This window comes from Microcaecilia unicolor, chromosome 9, assembly GCF_901765095.1.
Source record: "Microcaecilia unicolor chromosome 9, aMicUni1.1, whole genome shotgun sequence".
In the NCBI taxonomy this organism is placed as follows: Eukaryota; Metazoa; Chordata; class Amphibia; order Gymnophiona; family Siphonopidae; genus Microcaecilia; species Microcaecilia unicolor.
This window is the reverse complement of record NC_044039.1, coordinates 138081400-138102633: the sequence shown is the minus strand read 5'-3', so window position 1 is coordinate 138102633 and position 21234 is coordinate 138081400. Positions and strand designations below refer to the sequence as shown.

At 41.2% G+C, this 21234-nt stretch overlaps 1 protein-coding gene across 6 annotated transcripts in view; it reads left to right on the top strand.

The window, feature by feature from the left end:
• NUMB (NUMB endocytic adaptor protein) overlaps positions 1-21234 on the top strand; it is a 186150-nt gene that overhangs the window by 63006 nt on the left and 101910 nt on the right. For all 6 annotated transcript variants that reach the window (XM_030213792.1, XM_030213798.1, XM_030213795.1 and 3 more), the window contains one exon: positions 351-493. In XM_030213792.1, coding sequence (XP_030069652.1) covers positions 368-493 — 126 coding nt within the window. In that variant the 5' untranslated portion in view covers positions 351-367. The remainder of the gene's footprint in view (positions 1-350; positions 494-21234) is intronic.

Below are 21234 nucleotides of genomic sequence, written 5' to 3'. Positions count from 1 at the left end.
ATTGTAGAGATGGTATAATAGCAGCAGTGGACTTAGAAGGGGCAGTTACCCTGTTGTGTGGCTGTATTTCTGGATGTCTGGCGACCCACAGCTTTTTTTTTATATTTTATGTTGGTATACGTTTGTGTTTGATTTATTTGATTAAAGTGCTGTTATTTTTTGATTGTTTGATACCCACCCTTGTGTCCCAGTTGCTTTGTATATTTTGTGTTAATGATTTACAATTGGGTACATTTTTTGTGTTTTAATCAGCTTTCAAGAATAAGAATGGCTTATCCAAAGATTCTTCAGCTTCTGTAGTTTCAGTGACATGCCAAAATTTAATACTTACTTTCACTTTTTTCCATTAGGTTTTTAAGGCCAAGAAATGAATAGGTTGCGACAGAGCTTTAGAAAGAAGAAGGATGTTTATGTCCCAGAGGCCAGCAGGCCACACCAATGGCAGACAGATGAAGAGTCCGTTCGCACTGGGAAATGTAGCTTTTTTGTTAAGGTAAGGGTTGATGGATAGCTTTTCCTAAATGGAAAGATTTGTTTTAATTTTCATTTGATTGATTGATGTAAAAAATGTTTTTATGATAAAATGAATTTCTGGCTTGTCTAAAGTCAAAGCACAGACGGTTTGAAAGCCACACGAATCATAAAGGCAGTGGCTTGGAAAATTACCTTTTTTATATATAGTTTTTCCTTTAATTACAGAATGACTCATCCATATAGTTTTTTGGACATAGAAAACAGTACCCACCCTGAGGGTTTTTTAATGAGAGTTCAAACTACCTAGCTATTGAAGAGCAGACTGTTCTAATTTAATTAAATCCAGTGTAGAAACTTAGAAGGGTCAGCATGATTGGAGTTAATGATCCTGTGCAGCATAATCATAAATTGGTGTTACTTTCAGCTTAAACTTCAAAGTAGGGAAAGGAGAGTCAAATATCATTAAGTATGCTAATTTATGCAGTAGTATCTGTGTACACAGTTTTGTACACAAGGATTTAGATGATCCAGCCTATGGGACCCATGGACTTCTCATTCTCAAATTGAACCTTAATTTATTTAGCTTTGTTTGATAGGAAGCCATTCCATCCCTATTATTATTCCAGTTCTTGTCTTCTATCTTTTCTAGGTGAGCTGTATCATGTTTGAGATTGGGCAAACAGAACTGTACACAGTATTCAAGTTGCAGTAGCACCATGAATTGATACAGAGGCATTATAATAATCTTTGTTTTATTCTTCATCCTTTTCTAAATAATTTCTAATATTCTAGTTGTTTTTTCTTTTTTTTTATACATTAGATTTTTATTAGGAATTTGAAAAAGGCAACAAACAGTACACACCTAATAGTATACAACATTAAACCTAGGACAAACATAAAATAGCCCTCAGATAACAAACTAACAACCCCAAACCCAGTTACCCCCTCCCAACCCCAAATCATCAAATTCCAAAGAACCAGAGCTCCCTTTAAGACTCCTCTTCTCTCAGGTAAACCCCATACCCGCACTTCCCCTCCCAGTCCCACTTAGTCGTTAACCCAGTAACCGATCCAGGTGTACCCATTCATCAGCTGTGGGGTCAAATTGCCCCAAGTGCCGCTCAGTCAATTTCTCTAATTCTCCCATCAATTCTAATTTCAAGAGTCAATTGGTAAGTGTCGGTCCATTGTTCCGCTTCCAGTGGGCAGCAATAACAGTCTTTGCCACAGCTAAACAAAGTCTTTTGGTGTTGCCATTTTGAACCTCTATGATTATCCCATCCAAGCAAACACCATTTGGGATCACATGGAAACAAAATTTCCAGGGTTGCAGACAAGCTTTGTGTAACCCCCTTCCAGAACCCCTGTAGACGTTCACATGTCCACAGGGGCATAGCCAGACAACAGATTTTGGGTGGGCCTAGGCAAGAAGTGAGTGGGCACCAAGTGTTCTCTCCCCCCACCCACCACCAAAAATATATCTCAGCTGGCAGGAAAATGCTTCTTTCCACCTTGGCAGTCTGCAGCAGGCATGCGCTGAAAACTGAGCATGCACAGGTGCTGGTATCATGGAGAGTAGCGCTTTCGTTACCATCAGGGGGAAGTCTTCAGCTGACGGAGCTTGGAATCCCCACCAGCTACCGCTAAACATGTACTATTGTTGGGTGGGCCTGAGCTCTAAGTGGGTGGGCCCTGGCCTACCCAGGCCCACCTGTGGCTACGCCACTGGTCCACCAGATATGGAAAAAAGTGCCTTTGTCCTTCCCACACCTCCAACACAGATCCGTGGACCCAGGGAACATAGCTCTGAGCCTGGCCGGTGTGTAATACCATCTACTCAGAACTTTAAATGCATTTTCTTTGATCAAAACACATATAGAAGCTTTTTTCACCTCCAGACATACCGCTTTCCACTCATTCACACTTAGTTCACACCCCAAATCCGCCTCCCGTGCTTTCATGTAAGGAACTTTAACAAAAGCAGACCCCCTAATAAACCGGTAAATATGAGTAATAGTCCCCCTGTGCTTCCCAATAGAGGCCTCTATTTGTGTTTTTTGTTATTGTTTATTATGTGCTCCTGCATGCTGAGTTGAAGATTTCAATATATTGTCCCCAGTGACTCAAAGGTCCTTTCTGGGTGCTGACTTCTAATATGGAACCCAGTATTGTATACTTAATTAGAATATGTTTTTCATATATGCATAACTTAGCATGTTGTCCACATTATATTTCTTTTCCCATTAGGGACACTCAATCCCCTAGTCTCACAGGTTCTCCTATAGTACCTCACAATCACACTTGTGATTTAACAGCTTTATTTTAATCTCCAGATTTAATAACCTTGTTCATCAGTCCCTTTTCTAGATCATCTGCTAATACATAAAAAGCACAAGTCCTAGTTCCTAGTATGGATCTCTGGAGCATTCCACTATTTACTTTTTTTCTACTATGAAAACTGACTATTTAGCCCTGTTCTTTCCTGTTTTTTTGTTTGTTTTGTTTTTTAGCTAGTGCCCAATCCACAATGGGGTTTTGCCTCCCATCTCATGACTTTTAATTTCCTGACAGGTGTCTCATCAGGAACTGTCAAATGCTTACTGAAAATTCAGGTAAACTGTATCAATCTGCTCATCTTGTTCCACATGTTTGTTGAAACATCTACAGGTTGTAAGGCAATACTTCCCATTGTTAAAGCTATGCTGGTTCTGCCCACTGTGCCACATCTAGCCATATGGCCAGCAATTTTCTCAGAATAGTTTGTACAGTTTTTCATGGCACAACTTTTGTTTCACCACTGGAGCTCTCTTGAAAAAATTGTATTCCTCTAATCCTTGGGTACCATAGCTGATTTTAATAATAAAATGCAGATTACCTATAATTCCATTATTTTAAATTCTTTCAGAACTTGAGGACATATATCACCGAGTCCTGGTGATTTACTACGCTTCCATTTGTCAGTTTTCTCCATTACCTCTTCAGTCATACACATATGATTCTGGTGTCGATATCTCCTCACATCCTCTTTCACAAAGACCGAAGCAAAAAAAAAAAAAGTCATTAATAAACTTACCTCAAAGAAACACTAAATATGAGGCAAGAAACTATCTCAGACTACACCTCCCAAATTGCAGAAAAATGATCTACAAAACTGTCCACTCTGCAGACTTCACTTACCTAGGAACCAAATGGTGGAACTCCTTACCACCCAAAATAAGAAATATACAGGAATATACTAGATTCCGCAAAATCCTCAAATTGTTCCTATTCAAACAAACCCTCACAAAGAACAACCATATCTCAAACAATTAATTACCTGAACTGGTTATTACTCTAATTACCATTAACTTTCTCTGCTTCATGTACAATTTCTCATTCATAATAGATAATCTAAATGTTAAACATCCATAGCTATCCCAATATGTTTATGATATTGTATTGTAAAATTGGGTTCTTACAACAAATTACTTAAGCATTATTCTTATGTATCCTATAATGTTTATTGTAAGCCACATTGAACTCAAACTTGTTTGAGATAATGTGGAATATAAATGTCATAAATAAAAAAAATTAACATTTTCTGTTATGGCCTAACCTTCTCTAAGGGGGTCTTTTACAAAGCTGTGCTGGATGTCTCAATGTTTACCGCCAGCTAATTTTTACCGCAAGCTAAAAACGCTAGCGCGGCTTTGTAAAAGACCCCCTAAATGCCCTTTAGCTATTTAACAATCCAGCTAACGTCCTCGCAGGTTTTTTGCTTTCTAGTTGAAAAAGTTTGCCTATGTGGTAAGCTGCTTAAAATGTTTTTAGTCTGCCTTATTAAAGCTTTACTTCTAAAGTGACATTATTTAAACTCTTTCTGATTTTCTCCATTTGTATCCATTTCCCATTTTTTGGAAGATGGCATATTGGGTTCAATAGCCTCTCTAACCACATCAGCGGTATTTTTGTCTTGCATGGTATGCATTTGGTCTAGGTTTCTAAGTATTTTTTTTAAGTATCCACGCTGCATGCAAACCTTTAACCTTTGAACCCCTCATTTTTTAGTTTAATTTTCTCATTTTATCACTCTTCTCTTTAATTTTTTTTTTTTAGTTTTTTTTATTATAAATACAAAGCTAACCACTTTGCACAACAGTGCCTGAAAATAATGGAAAAAAACACATAAGACTACAAATAAATTCTAGAAGTTATAGCAGCCCACAAATAGGGGATAGAAACCTCCATAGTGTACGAGAAGCTACAAACTTAAAGGAAATAATTTTTTAAAAAAGAAAAAAAAAGAAGTAGGAACCTAATCCAATCTAACTCTGTACTTCATATCTAACTAAATCCAAACCATTGTCATGCCAGAATTTTCTGGAGAAGTCCGTAGTTGTGATGGTTCAAAGAAGTCACATTTAAATTAACAATACATTTACAACGATACCACAGCTGAAATCTTGCACCGAAGCATAAGAACTTTCGATGTATAAGAAGAAACATTTTCCATCAGTCCTGTGTCCAGTGGGAAACATAGGAAATAGGGAAATAGGACTCTTTTACCCCCAAAAAGAGAGAGGTGATCTAAGATATAAACGAAGTAGAGCTGCTTTGCCTGAAGAAACATAAAAGAAATAACTGTTGCTCTGTAAGAGTCCTCCTCTTGTGATCTCTTCAGCATTGCAGATAAATTGAGACTATGAGAGAAAACATCTGCATCAACAGCTGCTGAAGGGTCACCCATTTCTTTAGATGCACCTGGCAAAAAAATAGCTTCTCCAAAGGCAGTAACCCCAAATCTGGATAGTAAAGTCTTTTAAAAACTTATAAAAAGTACTAAATTTCAGGCAAGGAAAATTCAAAAGTCTCCGATTTAAAGTACAAGCTTATTTGTCTAGGTTCTTAATCTTGCTAAGCTTGCCCCTGAAGATCCTTAATCTGAGATCCAGATTCCTCCAAAGCCTACTTTTCCTGAACAGCTAACTGAATATTTAATTGTTTAACAAGAGTAGAGTCACACAAGGAGCTGAGATAGTAGCTACACAAAGCTTGTAAAGTGGTTCAGTTGTAGTCCAGATAGTCAAGAGTAATCTCTGATGGCCTTTCCAATGGTTGTAGCAGTTCATTGTCTAAGATTCGACTCACAGAAGTACAAGATTCTTGTAATAATCCTGCTGCTCCCGTCGATACCCCAGCTATAGATGTTCCACCAGCTATCTGTCCTGGAGGAACCAATGTCTCCATTTCCTAAAATGCAGGAGAAGAGGGAAACTGCCTCTCCAAGCCAAAGCAAGACCTGTGCCATTTTGCTCTGCCATTGACTTATCTCTCAGCATTCTCTGCAGTCTTGGCTCTGGCCCAGGAGAAGGTGGGCTGAGCTAAATTTTGCCCTCTGTCAGGGCTTTTTACCCCAGACAACGTGGATACGCCCTTTAGTATTAGAGGGGGTCTCATGAAGGCTATTTATTGGAGCTTGCCACAGCACTAAAATGTCCAACTTTCAGTAGAGAGGACCCCAAAGCATCCCCTTGTGCTTCTGTATTGGTTAAGGTAAAAATAAAGTAAGGAATAAGGCCAAAATATGAGGGCTCCTTCATGAGTGTCCTACCTAAGCACCATCTTGGTCGTTCTCCCCAGCCCTTTTTTTTAATTAAATCTAACTGCAGTCATTTTCTTTAATGTCTTCTATCCAGTGAATGTAAAATTGGGCTGCATTCTGATCACTGGTGCCAAGTAGTTCTACCAGTATTAGTCTTTGTACCAGGTCCTGTGTTGTGAGGACTAAGTCTAGAGTTGTTTCTCTCCTTTCCTTTTTGATTCTAGGACTAGATGTACATTAACATAAGAACATAATAATAGCCATACTGGGTCAGACCAGTGGTCCATCTAGCCCAGTATCCTGTTTCCAGCGGTGGCCAATCCAGGTTACAAGTACCTGGCAGAAACCCAAATAGTAGCAACATTCCATGCTACCAATACCAGAGCAAGCAGTAGCTTGCTCATGTCCATCTCAATAACAGACTTTCCATAGTGTCCCACAGATCAATCCACAGACGAGTGGATTATGTCCCTGTACCAGCAGGTGGAGATAGAGAGAACTTCAGAGATTTACTATATGTGGACATGTTCAGCCACCTTCACCTCAGTATTCTCTATATCTCAGCAGGTGATGGACATTTCCTGTGCAGCTCTGGTTTGATGCTTGCTTGTAACCTGTCCCCTCAGACTTAGTTGAGCTGGGGTTCTGGCATGATGTTTTGGTCAGTTGGGGACATCTGGTGGGGCCCGGTCCCCCCTACTCTCCGTTTACCCATATCTGGGTTTTCTTGTGGGCCTGTTTTCTTCCGTGGACTCAAGGCTCTGGTACCTCCTGCATCTTTAAAAAAAAAAAAAAAAAAAAAGCAACATTTCTTCAGTAAGACTGGTTGAGCTTCTGACTCTGTAAGTACTGTATTTTCAATCCTGCTTGCCATAGTTCTGAGAGTTGGTATGCTGATTTTTGCCAGATGTCTGCCTTTCTCTGCTGGAAGCTGTGATTTTTTTCGTCTGCCGCGGCTTCCCTTTTTGGCTTATTCCCATGCTGTCGACTCCCCTTTCTGGTCCCAGTGGTCTCTGTTGTTTTTCTCCTTCCACTGTGATCCGGAGGGTTTCCCTGCGTTGCTCAGCAGGACCTTTGGCGAGCTCTATGTTCATTGTGCGCTCTGTCCACCATCTTGGGATAGCTTCCAACTCAGACCACGAGGCACTGCTCTGCGTTTTCGTTGCGTTCCCACTGGGCCTAGTCAGCCTGTCACCCTTGGTGACATGCAAGGAGTGGAAGCAGGGCTTGCCCTGGTTCGAAGCAGTGTTGGTTGACCGGCTAGATCTAGTGGCTGGGGTCTAATTGTGGCTTTTTTCCTCACTATTAGGGAACTGCTCCCTGACTTTTCCAGAGGGCTGGGTTCTGCAGCTCCTTCCTTCGGCTGTCCGGGCTACTCGGCTAACCCTTGCAGCTCTGGACTGGGTCCTTCCTGTTGGCAAGGGGTCCATTTTTCAGGGGGGCTGGCTTGTCAGTTTTGGCTGCCTGGTGGTGTTGTGGCTGCTGGTCCCAGCACGGAATTTCTAGCCTTTTGGCAGCTTTGGATAAAAAAAACAAACTCCATGGGAGGGAGGCCACTGCTCTCCTCTTTTCTTCAACACCACCATGGCCTTCTTGGTATCCTTCAGCACTCTGACACAGGTCGTTGGTTCTCTGCGGCTCCACGGCCTCTTTCTTGCTTTTTTGTTTTGTCCTCTCAGGAGTTTACAGCACTGGGCTCAGGGGCTTTTGCCAGCCCCCAAATGTTTATTGCGTCCTGCCACAGTGGTCCTGGGGTACGGCTGCAGCTTCTGGGGTTTGCTTTCGCCGCTTAGCTGGGCCTTAGTGAGTTCACCTCCTTTGAAAGCTCCCGGCACTTGCTCCTTGGTGACCCTTTGACGCCTGGGGGACTTTGAGTTGTGTACTCTATGAAGGTTTACTGATTGCGCTCTGTCCCGTTGCAGGGCTGTGCTGCTGTTCTTGCAGTTGTTCTCGGGAGTCCTCTAAGGCTTCCCGGGACTCGTGGTCCCCTAAGGGTCTCCTCGGAGCCCTCTTTTCCTAGGGTGACTTTCTGGGATCATCATCTACTCTGGTGGTATCTTTCTCATATAGGACCTTTTGAGGCTCACCATCCCCTATGGGGGCTCCTGTTTTGTTCTTGGGGCTTTGGTGATTCTCGTGATCCCTTCCGTACTGGTGTTCCTTTCGCCTATCTTTTGCTGAGGCTGATTCCCTTTTCTGGCGTGCTTCCTTTTGGGTGGTCACAGTGCTTCTCCCTTGTTTCTCCTGCCAGAGAGTTGAGTTGTGGCTCTGGGCTGCCTTATGCTTCTGCTGTGCCTACCTTCTCAGGCGCTGCTCAGCTGGGACATTCATGAGCATGCAAGGTAGGCTTTGGGCTCTTGATCCTGTTGCATGCTTTCATCCTGCAGACTCAGCAGGGCTGTCTTCTTGCTTGGGCCTTCATCCATACTGCTTCTCATTATGCGGAGCTTGGCTTCCAGTCTCCGGGTGGTTGCCAGACTGATGGACCAGGTTCCTTTCTGTTACAGGACACACAGTGTCGTCTTAGCAGTAGAGGAGGTTGTACTTCTGTCTTGACAGCTCTAATTTTTTTTTTTATCTGGAGGTTGGGAGCAGGTCCCCTGCTCCATATCTGAACCATGCACCTTCTTTTCTGGGCTCCGAGTTTTTGATCTGTCTCTGCAATGAGCCTTGCTCTATCTCTGGGTGGCGAGCTTTGTCGAGCCTTGCACTATCTCTGGGCAGTGAGCCTTGCTCCATCTCTGGGTGGCGAGCCTTGTTGAGCCTTGCGCTATCTCTGGGCGGTGAGCCTTGCTCCATCACCGGCTGGCTCAGCTAGCACTAGTCGTCGGCCATTGCTCTATCGGGGGTTGGTAAGATGACCTGACACTGGATCCAGGCTTTTTTTATGTCATCAGTCTTTCTTCAGTCTTGGAAGGTCCAGCCTTTCTCCATCTCAACATTGGTCCGGTTCCCTCGAGTGGTCGAGCTTTGCTCCATGCCTGGAGTTCGGTCCTTGTTCCTTTTCTGGATGCAGGGCTTTGTCTGCATCGGGATGGCATAGCTCCCACCATTTCTGCTTAGTTACCCGTGCTCCCTCTCGGGATGGCACATTTGCTCCCTCTTTGGAGTCTTCCCTCTCTCAGTTTTGAGTGTTTTTTTTTTTTCTCTCTCTCTCTCAAATCTACACAGGAGCAGTTGAGGAGGAGCGTACATTGGCCTTATAGAGGCAGGAGAGGGCTTATGTGTTGATTTTCCTCCTTCTTCCACTGCTTTGGTATTAATTGTACTGAGGTGAAGGTGGCTGCACATGTCCACATATAGTAAACCTCTGAAGTTCTCTCTCTATCTCCACCTGCTGGTAGAAGGATATAACCCACTCATCTCTGGATTGATCTGTTGGGACTAATGGAAAGAAAATGATCAGGTAAGAACTAATTATATCATAGACTTTTCCTCCAGAAACTTGTCCAAACCTTTTTTAAACCCAGATACGCTAACCTTTATTACCGTATCCTCTGGCAGTGAGTTCCAGAGCTTAACTGTTTGAATGAAAAAATATTTCCTCTTATTTATTTAAGTATTTCTACACCCATAAATGAGTAACCGTAACTTTAAGAATAGACTAATTATAGTCCTTCAACAGATTTGACATATTTATATAAAATATATTAAATTTGAAGGATTTAAAAACAGATAAGCATCCCCCACTCCCGCTAACAACTCAAAAACATTAAAATGCACACAGTCCAGCAGTGAGATGTGGACTGGCTAATCTTTTGTACCCAGTGCCACCTGATTGATTATATACCTGGTGGTGAGAGATTGTATGTGAATGCTCAATGCAGCTAGGTCCTGGCCCTCAGAAAATGCTGTGTGAGCCACGTGGGAATGCCCATTTGCTGAATAGATTCTTTGAACTGCAGAAAGGAATTGACTAGATCTAGTTTCTGGATGTTTGATATTTTACAATTAAATTTGAGACTCCCTATTAAGGTGACATCATATGCCCCCTGAAGCAGATGCAATCTGAAATGTGGCCGTGTGACACTTGTACCAGCAAAAGAACTAGACATTATTACCATACTGCTTTGTTTTTGTTTTTTTCTCCCCTCCCAACTCTTATCTTCTGACTGTTGGATTTTTTTTGCACCTCTGACATTTTCCTCAGAAAATGAATCCATATTCAGGGGATTGAATGGTAGACAGGGTGGTTTATAGGGGAAACTTTCAGGGACAATTAAATCAATCCAGTTGTTTCTCTTCACCCCTCATGTAACATCACAGATTCCAATAGATCCCTGAGTGTCCCTCACCAAAATGTGGTTTCCCAAGTTCTTGGCTACTTTAAGTGAATTTAGTCACCACTCCAGTCTAATGTAAGCTTTTCAAAATTTCTCAGTCACTTAGCAAATGCTTACCAACAGGAAGTATAATTTGTGGAATTTTCTCTATTCCTTGGTACTTATGGAGAGGTATTAATGCCTCAAAAGGTGGGCAAGCAGGGTGGCTGTCTTGGATGCCAAGTTGGGGGTGACTGGCTGCTATTTTGAGTCAGTCTGAATGTATGAGTACACAAGCCTTGAAAGTAAAAGGTAGCATCAAGAGCAGTACTTGCCCAGGATGCTATTTTGTCCACTATATCAAGTACTTAGGAGCTTAAGAAGTCCTTTATCCTTATCCCCAATATGCAGCTCAAAAGGGAAGGTCTTGGCCATCTTTGCACTTAATACAGGAAGAAAAGTTCTTCAGGATTTATTTATTTTCAATTTTATAAATCACCCTTAACTTGTGTGCTGCAAAGCAACGAACAGTATAAAATAATGAACACAACTAGGTGGAATCTTGTTCATGACTCAACAGTGAAAGGGTTTTCTCCCTTGATTGTAAGAGGCTGTGGCTGGCTATTTAGAATAGACTCAGGCCCATAGAAAGTTCACTTATCGCTTTGTTTTCTTTTAACTGTAAAAGACTTGAAATTGCAGCAATATATAAAATGTACCATTTACAATTGAGTAGCAGGTTGAATCTCCTATTATATGGTAGGCTTGATGATAAAGGATTAGATCCATAGGGTAAAGACCAGGATTGCCTTAGTTGACTTTCTAAGGCCTTCCTTCTATAAGGGGATATACAAGATTATGTGACCTGAACTCCACAGCACATTCATATTCTGTTAATGTTTAGACATTGCTGATTGGTGCAATAATAGGATTGTCTATTCTCCTGGTGTCTTTGAGGAAACATACTCAACTCCATCCTTCCTAGGGCCTATTCTTTAAAACAATCGGTTTCTATTGTCCTCCCTGTTAAATAAAGGAAAGTGGGGTAGAGGGATTACCATCAAAAATATTTTCTACTTGATGCTATAACCTTTGTTTAGGGAATCCACTTGTTTGACTCGGTACATAAGTAATGCCACACTGGGAAAGACCAAGGGACCATCGAGCCCAGCATCCTGTCCATGATAGCAGCCAATCCAGGCCAAGGGCACCTGGCAAGCTTCCCAAATGTACAAACATTCTATACATGTGAACCAGCTTGTCTTCAGCAAAAGCAAATTTGCTTACCTGCAATGGGTGTTTTCTGATGACAGCAGTTCACCATTACCCATACTTCATCACCTCCCATTTGGAATTGCTCTCTTAAGTCAAAATGAAATAAATGAAACTGAAGAGAACCATGGCAGACTTTAGCCATTTCCAGAAATCTGCTGTGGGAAGGCATATAATAACTGGTTCATCCTGATGCACCAAAATGACCATTCAGGTGCCACCACCTTCCCCACATATCTCATCACTCTTCATGCCTTCCCCAGCCTAAACTCATTTCTGTTCTCTATTTGCTACCACTTACTACTTCTCTTTTCTCTCCTTAAGAGTCTAAGACTGTTCAGCCTTGTGGCTGTTTTCTCCACCTCTAAAGATGAACATCCACTTAAATTAATTGCAAGTAGCACAAAACACAAAGTTATGCCCATTTAGCAGCAGATGGAGACAGAAAAATAAAGTCCTATGCCCTTCACCCTATAAGGGCACTGTGCAGCATTTGGTCTTCAATGTTTTCTCTGTCTCTAGTGAGTGGTCAAGACATAAAGTGCAACTTTTAGACTAGTGAAGGTTAATAGTTCTTGGTCTAGCTGGTTGAGCAAAAGGATTATATTAATTTAAAAATGGGGAAAAAAATGATGATTTTAATTTGGTAAAAAGAGGAACCTGCCCACCATCCTTTGTTACTTCATTTGAAGAGATTTCTGTCCAAAAACAGATTTGTTCTTACAAGTAGGTCATCTGTGTAAACAATTTTATTCTAAGAGTGGGTGGCTTTGTGATTATGGCGCTGCCCTGAGGGAGCTCGGGCACTTCATTTCCCCACCAGAGACTCCGTAGCGATATGCTTGACTTGTTTACACTGGCAGCAAGTTAGATGGGGGCCAGCTCTAATTTCAGTGACGGTATTGTTTATTTGAAGTGTCAGCAGGGTGAGCAAAGCACTGCTCTTGCTATGGAGTACATTGTGGTTCAGTGGGTCAGTGCAGCTCTTCTTGCTTCTCGGCTCTCCCCAGACCAGACATGACATGTTGGTTCTGTCGACTTCATGCCCCTTCCTTGAACAGTTGAAGGTTACCTCAGAAGATCTATTTCTTTGCTGCCTCACAGTCCTGTACACCAGTGTTTCCCAAGTCTGGTCCTGGAATATCCCTTTTCAGTCAGGTTTTCAGGATATCCACAATGAATATGCATGAAAGAGATTTGCATATAATGGAGGCAGTGTATTCAGATCAAGTTCATGTATATTCATTGGGGATATCCTGAAAACGTGACTGTCAAGGGGTACTCCAGGACTGGACTTGGGGAAACACTGCTGTACACCTCACACAGAAAGCATAGCAGCAGCAACCATTTTGACTCAGAATATGGCAGTAACTGGATCAAGTTCAAGTAATAATTGTAACTGTTTTGGTTCATCTTACTTAGCCTGTGACTAATCTTGAACAGAGCTGCGGTTGTAACTTTTTAAAAGTACTAAAGTGAAAAGTAAAAGTACTGGCTTCAAAAGCAGTAAAGTAAAAGTAGAAAGTCTTATCCAAAAAAACCCTGAAGTAAAACTAATAAAATATAGCTTCTTAAACTGCTTTTTTAAAATTACAAAGTATAAAGTATTCTTAATATTTTGGACACATTTATTTTAGTCCTCACATGATTTTTTTAAATCAAATTAAGGCTGAATTAAGGCCCAACAGAATCTAATGTTCAAAATGGTCATCCATCGTTTTATCTCTGTTTGGATTAAACAACTGTGCATCAACACTGAACAGACATTCACATGCAACACTGGCAGGTAAAGCAGTGTTTAGTTCAGAAAAGATGTCTTTGAGAACAGGATATCCAACAAGGTCTGCCACAGAATTTGCACTGTCCATGTTGGCAGACAGAATAGCTTCGCCGCTTGTGGTGTTGGGTTCTGCAGTGTTGAAAATGAATAAATCATCATCCACGTCCAGTTGAGTCTGAGCAGGTGTGACATCCGAAGTAGTATTAACTGTGACTTCACTCTTGGCTTGGGTTTTTTTTCTGCCTAGGGTGCTTGATCCATGCAGTCTTGAACTTTGGACATAAGATTGCAGCTACTATAAGTTCCTCATTCATTAACTGCTCTTCAAAGCGCTTCTGTATGCCACTTAGTAATCCTTTTACTAACTGCTGACAAGTCTGAAGTATGTTGTTTTTCTCAAATGCTTGTAGTTTCTCAGTCAGCAATATCAGAGTGGACACAAGGTAGGCCATGAATGCTTTAGCTTCACATTGAAGAATGTCCAAAGCTTGCATCAAGGGTTTCATTACAGAGACATATTCTGCGATAAACAAGATTTCTGAACAGTGAAACTTGGCAATATCTAGCTGTTTGCAGACTGAATTCTAATGTTGATGCTTTTTTTCTACAATTAGGCGGTTAAGTCATTCCAGAGGGAGTTTCAGCGAATCTGGTTAGGAGTAACAAAATGGAGGCCAAGCACTTGTTCAGTAACCTCACCGGACATCACACTTCATTTCTATTTGTTTCATAATGGTTGGTATTTGACAAAAGTGGAGTGATTACAGCTACAGCTTTTTGTAATTGCTGCACTTTTGTCAAATGCCAACCATTTGTAAACCAAATCTGATATGATAAACGATAAAATTCTGCTTCTGTAGCATCATGTGAAGCCAACAGATTTAGGGAATGACAAGCACAGGGCTGATGTGAAGGCAAATGGAAATCACCAGCTGATAAGATATTGTGCAAGTTATGAAATTCCATCTCATCTTCATAATCATCGGGTTCTGCTGACTCACTCTTTTGATATAATTTGATCAGCATGTTGTAGAGATTTAGAAAATTGTTGAAAAGCTTTGCAGAACTTGGAGCCATTGTCAATAGTTATTTTGGTGATTATCCTGGAGGTGGAATTCAGAATGGATTGACTCTACGCAGCCACTATAATATCATATGTGTGGGATCCTTTTAGGCGACAACATACCAAATCTGCCAATCTTCTTTGCATCATCATCTGATCTATCTGGTGGACTGTCACATTAAGGAAGGATCTCTGATGAATAGACCAACAGTTCGCTGTAGTAGCAACAAACTGTTGATTTTCCAATTCCCAAATTAAGTTATTTTTCATTTCTTGAAAATATTCACCAATCAGTTGCATAGCAGTTTTTCTGCTCATAACTGTCCGATTTGGATGAATGCCCATAATCAATGCTAGCGATTCTGTAGTACTGAAAGGCTACATATCATGAATAATGAAATCAAGGAGTAGGTTGTCCAGAGCAGCTTTTGTTATAGTTCAAGTTCTTGAACTTGCAAATGATTGATTGTCCAGAGTACACTGCACTTTATGAGGCATTCATTTTCTCATACTGTTTCATTTGAGTTGGGCAGATTCGTTCAATATGCTTCCTCAGATTAGATGGTGAATTCAGATAGGCTGACACTTTTTTTGGTTTTGGTGCACACGATAAGCAAAGAAACTTATACTTGTTAACATTAAAGCTAATGCATTTAAACATTGTATCTAAAGGAGGCCATGGAAAAATATGTGGCACATCAGATGTTGAACATAAAATTGATAAAATGTTGTTTGATGCAAATAACTCAAATCTCATCAATAATGTGCAATGTTGCCTGCTTCAGGAGTCTATAAACTCTAAAATCAAAAGACATAACAAATAAACATCAAAATGAGACAAGGGATGCACACTTCCCAAAGCTGACGTTCTACTTTTCTCTATTTTTCCTGTCTATCATCTCTCCTCTGAGACCCTGTACCTATCCTCCCATGCCTAGCATCTTTTGTCAATGTCCTATCCTTCCCCTGTCCCTTCTCTTCCTCCCATACCCCTCATCCCAGTTCCAGTATTGCTTGCTCTCCCTTGTCCTACCTTGTGGTCTGGCATATATCCCTCTCTCCATCTGTGGATTCAGCGTCTCTCCTCCTTTGTTTCACTCCCCCCTCCCCCCCAGGTCCAATACATTTCTATCTCCCTTCTGTCAACCCCCCACCCCCAGGTCCAGCACGTTCCATCTTCCTCCAGTTACCCCCCGGGCCAGCATATCTCTCTCTCCCTCTTCCCATCTCTCGTGAGTACAGCATCTCTCTTGGTCCCTCCTCCTTCAACCCCTTCCTGGATTGCATTGGGATCTTAGCACTGTCATGCCCTGCCTGATGTGGCAGAGGGAAGGCCCTGGCACCGGTCAAAGCAGGCTACCTTTGTTGGTGATCAAGACAAGAGGGAGGGACTTAGAGACACTGGACTCTGGAGGCAGAGGTGGGGGCAGAGGCAGAGGTGGGGAGAAGGAAAAGGAGCACGAGAGATGCTGGCTGGGAGATGGAGATAGGGGCTGCGATATCACAGCAAAAAATCCAGCAACCCTACCTACAGCTCTTTTAGAAAGCAGCTTAAAGTATATCTGTTTCAGAAGGCATTTTCCATAATCTGGTCTTTTAAATGGAGTGAAGGCAGGGACTGGTTTTTGATTATTATTTGTAACATAGTAGATGACAACAGACAAAGACCTGTATGGTCCATCCAGTTTGCCTAATAAGATAAACTCATAGCATAAGATATAATGCGATACTACATATGCATACTTGTTCTTGATTTGCCCTTGCCAATGTCAGGGCACAGACTGTAGAAGTCTGTCCAGCACTGGCCTTGTTCTCTAACTACTGAAACTGACATCAAAGCCCCACTCCAGTCCAGCCACTGTCTATCTGGCACTGCTTCCCAATTACTGGAGTTACCATCTAAGCACTACAAAGTTTGGTTCCATATTTTCCATACAGGATTCATTTGTGTTTATCCCACATATTTTTGAATTCTGTTACCATTTTCATCTCCACCACCTCCATTTGTGAAAAAGTACTTCCTGACGTTATTGCCGAGTCAGCCCTCCTGCAGCCTAAATTCATGTCCTCTAGTTCTACCTTCTTCCTGTCTCTGGAAAAGATTTGTTTGCATATTAGACATTCAAAAATTTAAAAGCTATTATCATATCACTCCTGTCTAAGGTTTCTTCAGGGTATACATATTCAGGTCTTCAAGTCTCTCCTCATACATCTTGTGGTGCAAACCCCATACACCATTTTCATTGCTTTTCTCTGAACTTCTTCAAGGCTTTTATATGTCCTTAGCAAGATTTGGCCTTCAAAACTGAACACAATACTCCAAATGGGGTCTCGCCAACGACTTGTAAAGTGGCATCAATACCTCATTTCTTCTGCTGGTTATACTCCTCTCTATGCATCCACATCCTTCTGGCCGTGGCCATTGCCTTGGCTTATTGTTTCGTCACATTGACGCAATCACCTCAAGGCCCCTCTCCTGAGCTCTGCTTATCAATTTCTCACCACCTATCTCATACCTCTCCTTTGGATTTCTGCACCTCAAGTGCGTCACTCTGCACTTCTTTGCATTAAGTTTTAACTGCCAGACCTTTGACCATTTTTCTAATTTTTGAAGATCTCTTCTCATGGTTTCTCTGTTGGCGAATTTTGTGTTATCCACAGAAAGGCAAACTTTTCTTCTAACCCTTTAGCAATGTCTCTCACAAATATATCAAACAGAACAGAATCGGCCCTATTACCAACCCCTGAGGCACTCCACTGCTTTATCTTCCCTTTCTCCAAGCGAATTTTATTTACCACCACCCTCTATCACCTGTCAGTCAACTAGTTTCCAGTGCAGTTCATCGCTCTCGCTTATTTATGAGTCTTCTGTGAGGAAGTGTAACAGAGGCTTTGCTGAAAATCATGTAGATTACATCTAGTGCATGCCCTTTATTCAGTTCTTTGGTCACCCAGTCAAAGAAATCAATCATATTTGTTTGGTAGGATTTTTCTTTGGTAAAACTGTGTTGCCTCAGAACCTGCAACCCATTGGATTCCAGCAATGACTTCATTATTTTTCCTACCAGACGTGAGGCTTACCAGCCTTTAGTTTCCTACTTTATCCCTGTCCCTAATTTTGTGAAGAGGAACCACATCCACTCATCTCCAATCCCGCAGAGCTGTCTCTAAAGATCTATTGAATAAATCCGTAAGAGGTCCTGCCAGAATTTCTGTCCCTCAGTATTCTGGAATGTATCCCATCCAGCCCCATAGCTTTGTCCACTTTCAAATTTTAAAGTTCCTTCTTCCTTGAATGGTACAATTTATTTATTTTCCACATTTCTGTACCTTAAAACAAAGCAGTGTACAATAGAACAAACAAAGCAAAAAACGCATAACAGCAACAATTAAAAACAACACAAGCAGTCATTAATAGGTAGAAAATAGTAGATCTGTTGTCATAACATACTGTTGCAAAAAATAAAATTGCACAAAATTAACAGAATTGCCTACTAACAGAAAGGCTTCAGCAAACAAAGAGGTCTTTAAAAGTCGCTTAAACTGCAAGGCCTCTGTACATAAACGCAATATCCATTCCATTCTCAGATAGACCCTTGGCAGCTGACTGCGGTCCTTCTCCAGGATTTTCCTCCTTGAATACCGAAGAGACGTATGTATTTAGCATGTTTCCTTTATCCTCATCACTCTCCACATAGCTCCATTCCTAGCCTTTCTCCTTTCCCCAATATATCTGAAAAAGGTCTTTTCACCTCTCTTTACATCTTCAGCCATTTTTTTTCACCTGTGCTTTTTATAGCCATATTTCCCTCTTTGCTTCTTTGAGTTTAATCCGTTAATCATTTCTGTAATTCTCTTGTTGCCTTCTGAACAGAACCTCTTTTGCCTTTATTTTTTTAGCTACTTGTTTGGAGAACCATATAGGCTTCCTATTTCTCTTGTTTTTGTTTACTTTCCTTGTATAAGATCTGTTGCTGTATTTACAGCACTTTTAGCTTGGATCACTGCATTTCCCTTTTCATTCTAAGCTTATGGATATCTATGGTCAGATCCTTGTCCAGCTTATCTATTTGTGCCAGAGGTCTGTAGATAACACCCTTGTAAATACAGGTTCCATCGTCTCTCTCCAGGATGATCCATATTGCTTCTTTTTCCCAGGCTCCCTGCATTTCAGTCGGTCTGATATTGTTTTCTACATACAGTGCCACTCCTTCACCTCTTTGGCCCTCCCTGTTCTTCCTAAAAGGATTATAGCCCAGTATGGTTGCATTCCTTTCTTGGAAATCATTGAACCATGTCTCTGTAATAGCACCAATATCCAAGTCTGCTTCAAACATCAGGACTGGCCAATCTTTGACCTTTTTGCTTAGACTGTGAGCATTTGTGCTCATTGCTTTCCATGTGTTAAGTGAGTTGTTAATATAGAAAAACCATCTGAACACTACCTTCCTTACAGCTGTCATGTTTTTTTTCAAGGAGTGGCTTTCTGAATTCCCATGCGTCCTTTTGTCACCCCTACCCTCTGTTTAGAAACATACTGTCTGAATTTCTCCCCAAAGATCCTTTTTCGTTTCACAGAAAGATGTAGTCCATCATTACAGTACAGCAGGTTACCTTTCCATGCACTGCCCTATCCTCCTATGTATCTAAAACCTACTTCTTTACACCAGCCTTTAAACCACTTATTGAACTCCTCTGTTTTTTGTAGTCTTTCCTTTCCCTTTCCATATGTAGGAATAATTTCACATAAAGCTGCATTTGAACCAAAGCCCCTTCCCAAGCTTTTGGAATGCTCTCTGCTCCAGATTTGCTATTGTTGGCCAGGTCATTTGTCCGCAGTTGGATTCTGATCTGATGAAGGGCAACATTCGAAAGCTAATCAAGAAATGTATTAAGTTATGTCCAATAAAAAAGGTATCATCTTATTTTCTTTTCCATGTTTTAATTTTGTTTGATTTCTATTAATATCCGTATTAAAATCCTCTCTTCTCTGACCACATTTAGTATTTGGTTGGTAGTTCTGATAGCAGAGGATCCTGGAAGGCATTTCACTAGGTTGGGACCCTTGAATTGTGTTCCTAAGTTAATGCCTCTGATAATGGATTCCCTTAGCAGTAAGGATTTTCTGTTTTGACCCAATTTGTCAGTAGTTTGGGATGTTATTTAGGGTCTGTTTTATGTTTTGATATGCTTGAGCATTCTAATTGCATGGTAGTTATTTGTTATTTTATGTATGTTAAAATTGTAATCTGCTAGGAACTGTGGACTACACAAAATATAAATATTTTCAATAAATAAGAGGAGCAGTGTATCTTGAACTCATCAAGGTCTCAATATGCTTCACTGCTTTTGAGTGTTACTTGAATGAATTGAGGAGGGATGATGTGCCCTGGATATGCTCTGCCAGCACTGTGTCCTCACATTGAACCTCATCCAGGGCTTTGTGTGATTTGAGCACAGCGTAAAGCAGAGCGTCTGCGCCTGTGAAAATGGAGGAGGGGAGTTCATGGCGGGAGGAGATTAGCTATTCTGGAGTGCAATGCTCGTATCAAGGGGCAGTGGACACAACAGGGTTGCTATCATTGGTCCTTGCTTTGACTAGCCATTACCTGGTGACTCACCACTGGCTGGAGCTGCAATATTTTCACTCAAGTTTACATTTAAGGTAATAAATAGTTCCAAAAAAATGTTGTTACAAAATACTACTTCAAAGTAACGATTTGCAAGTAAAAAAGTAAGGCAAAACAAATGTAACGCATTACATGTGCCAGTACTGAAAATTGTAACAAAGTATTGAAATGAAATAACTGTTCTTTGTTATTACCCAACCCTGCTCTTGAAACACCTTTACTTGTAGAGTGGCACAAAGCTCCGTGGGAGCAGAAGTGCAGAGCTGTTTTCTCTGGACTTTATTCTGTTGCTGCACAAAGCTTAGTTAATGAAAAGAGCTCAGGTAGGGCAGGATGTTTGAGTCACTTCTTTTGCTGCTTCATTCTTAAGGAGCATTCCTTATCAAGGTCATTATTTAGATCTCCTAGATAAAGGGGATTTACATTCTGTACTTTATGTAATTCTGCCTGAAGATATTAGGTTAGTAGCATTTATCCTTTTATCTTTGAGGGAACCTTTGGAGGAAGAAGAAATTCCCCAGGGCAAAGGAAACAGTCCTCAATAGTTTACTTATTAAAAAAAAAAGATGATGAGCTTCCAGTGGTTATTACTTCAACTTTAGAAGTTTATAGGGTATATCTGTGCTGCCTCCTCTGGAAGCTGCTGCTTCCTGTGATTTCACTCTAGAGGGATTTAGGCCTTTTAGAGCTTTGACTACACTTCTGACATTTCAGGCCATGATTTCTGCTGAGTGGCATTTGCCAGAGGCAGGGCTTAAAGTGGGTAGAACAATGCCAAAGCAATATGCATTGGTGAGAGATGAGAACGAGAAATTCAATCAGCCTAAGGTAGATGCCTGGAGTGGAGGAGTAGTCTAGTGGTTAATGCAGTGGACTTTGATCCTGGAGAACTGGGTTTGATTCCCAGTGCAGCTCCTTGTGACTCCGGGCAAGTCACTTAACCCTCCATTGCCCCAGGTACAAATAAGTACCTGTATATACTATGTAAACCACTTTGAATGTAGTTGCAAAACCCACAGAACTGCAGTATATCAAGTCCCATTCCCTTTCCCTTGCAACTGCTGTCACCAAGGTGGATTGACCTTAAGACTTACAAGACAGAAGGCTACAACCGGTGCTTAAGCAATCCTTTGAAGTTTCAGCCTTAGCTTTGTAACTGCAGATTTGTTCTG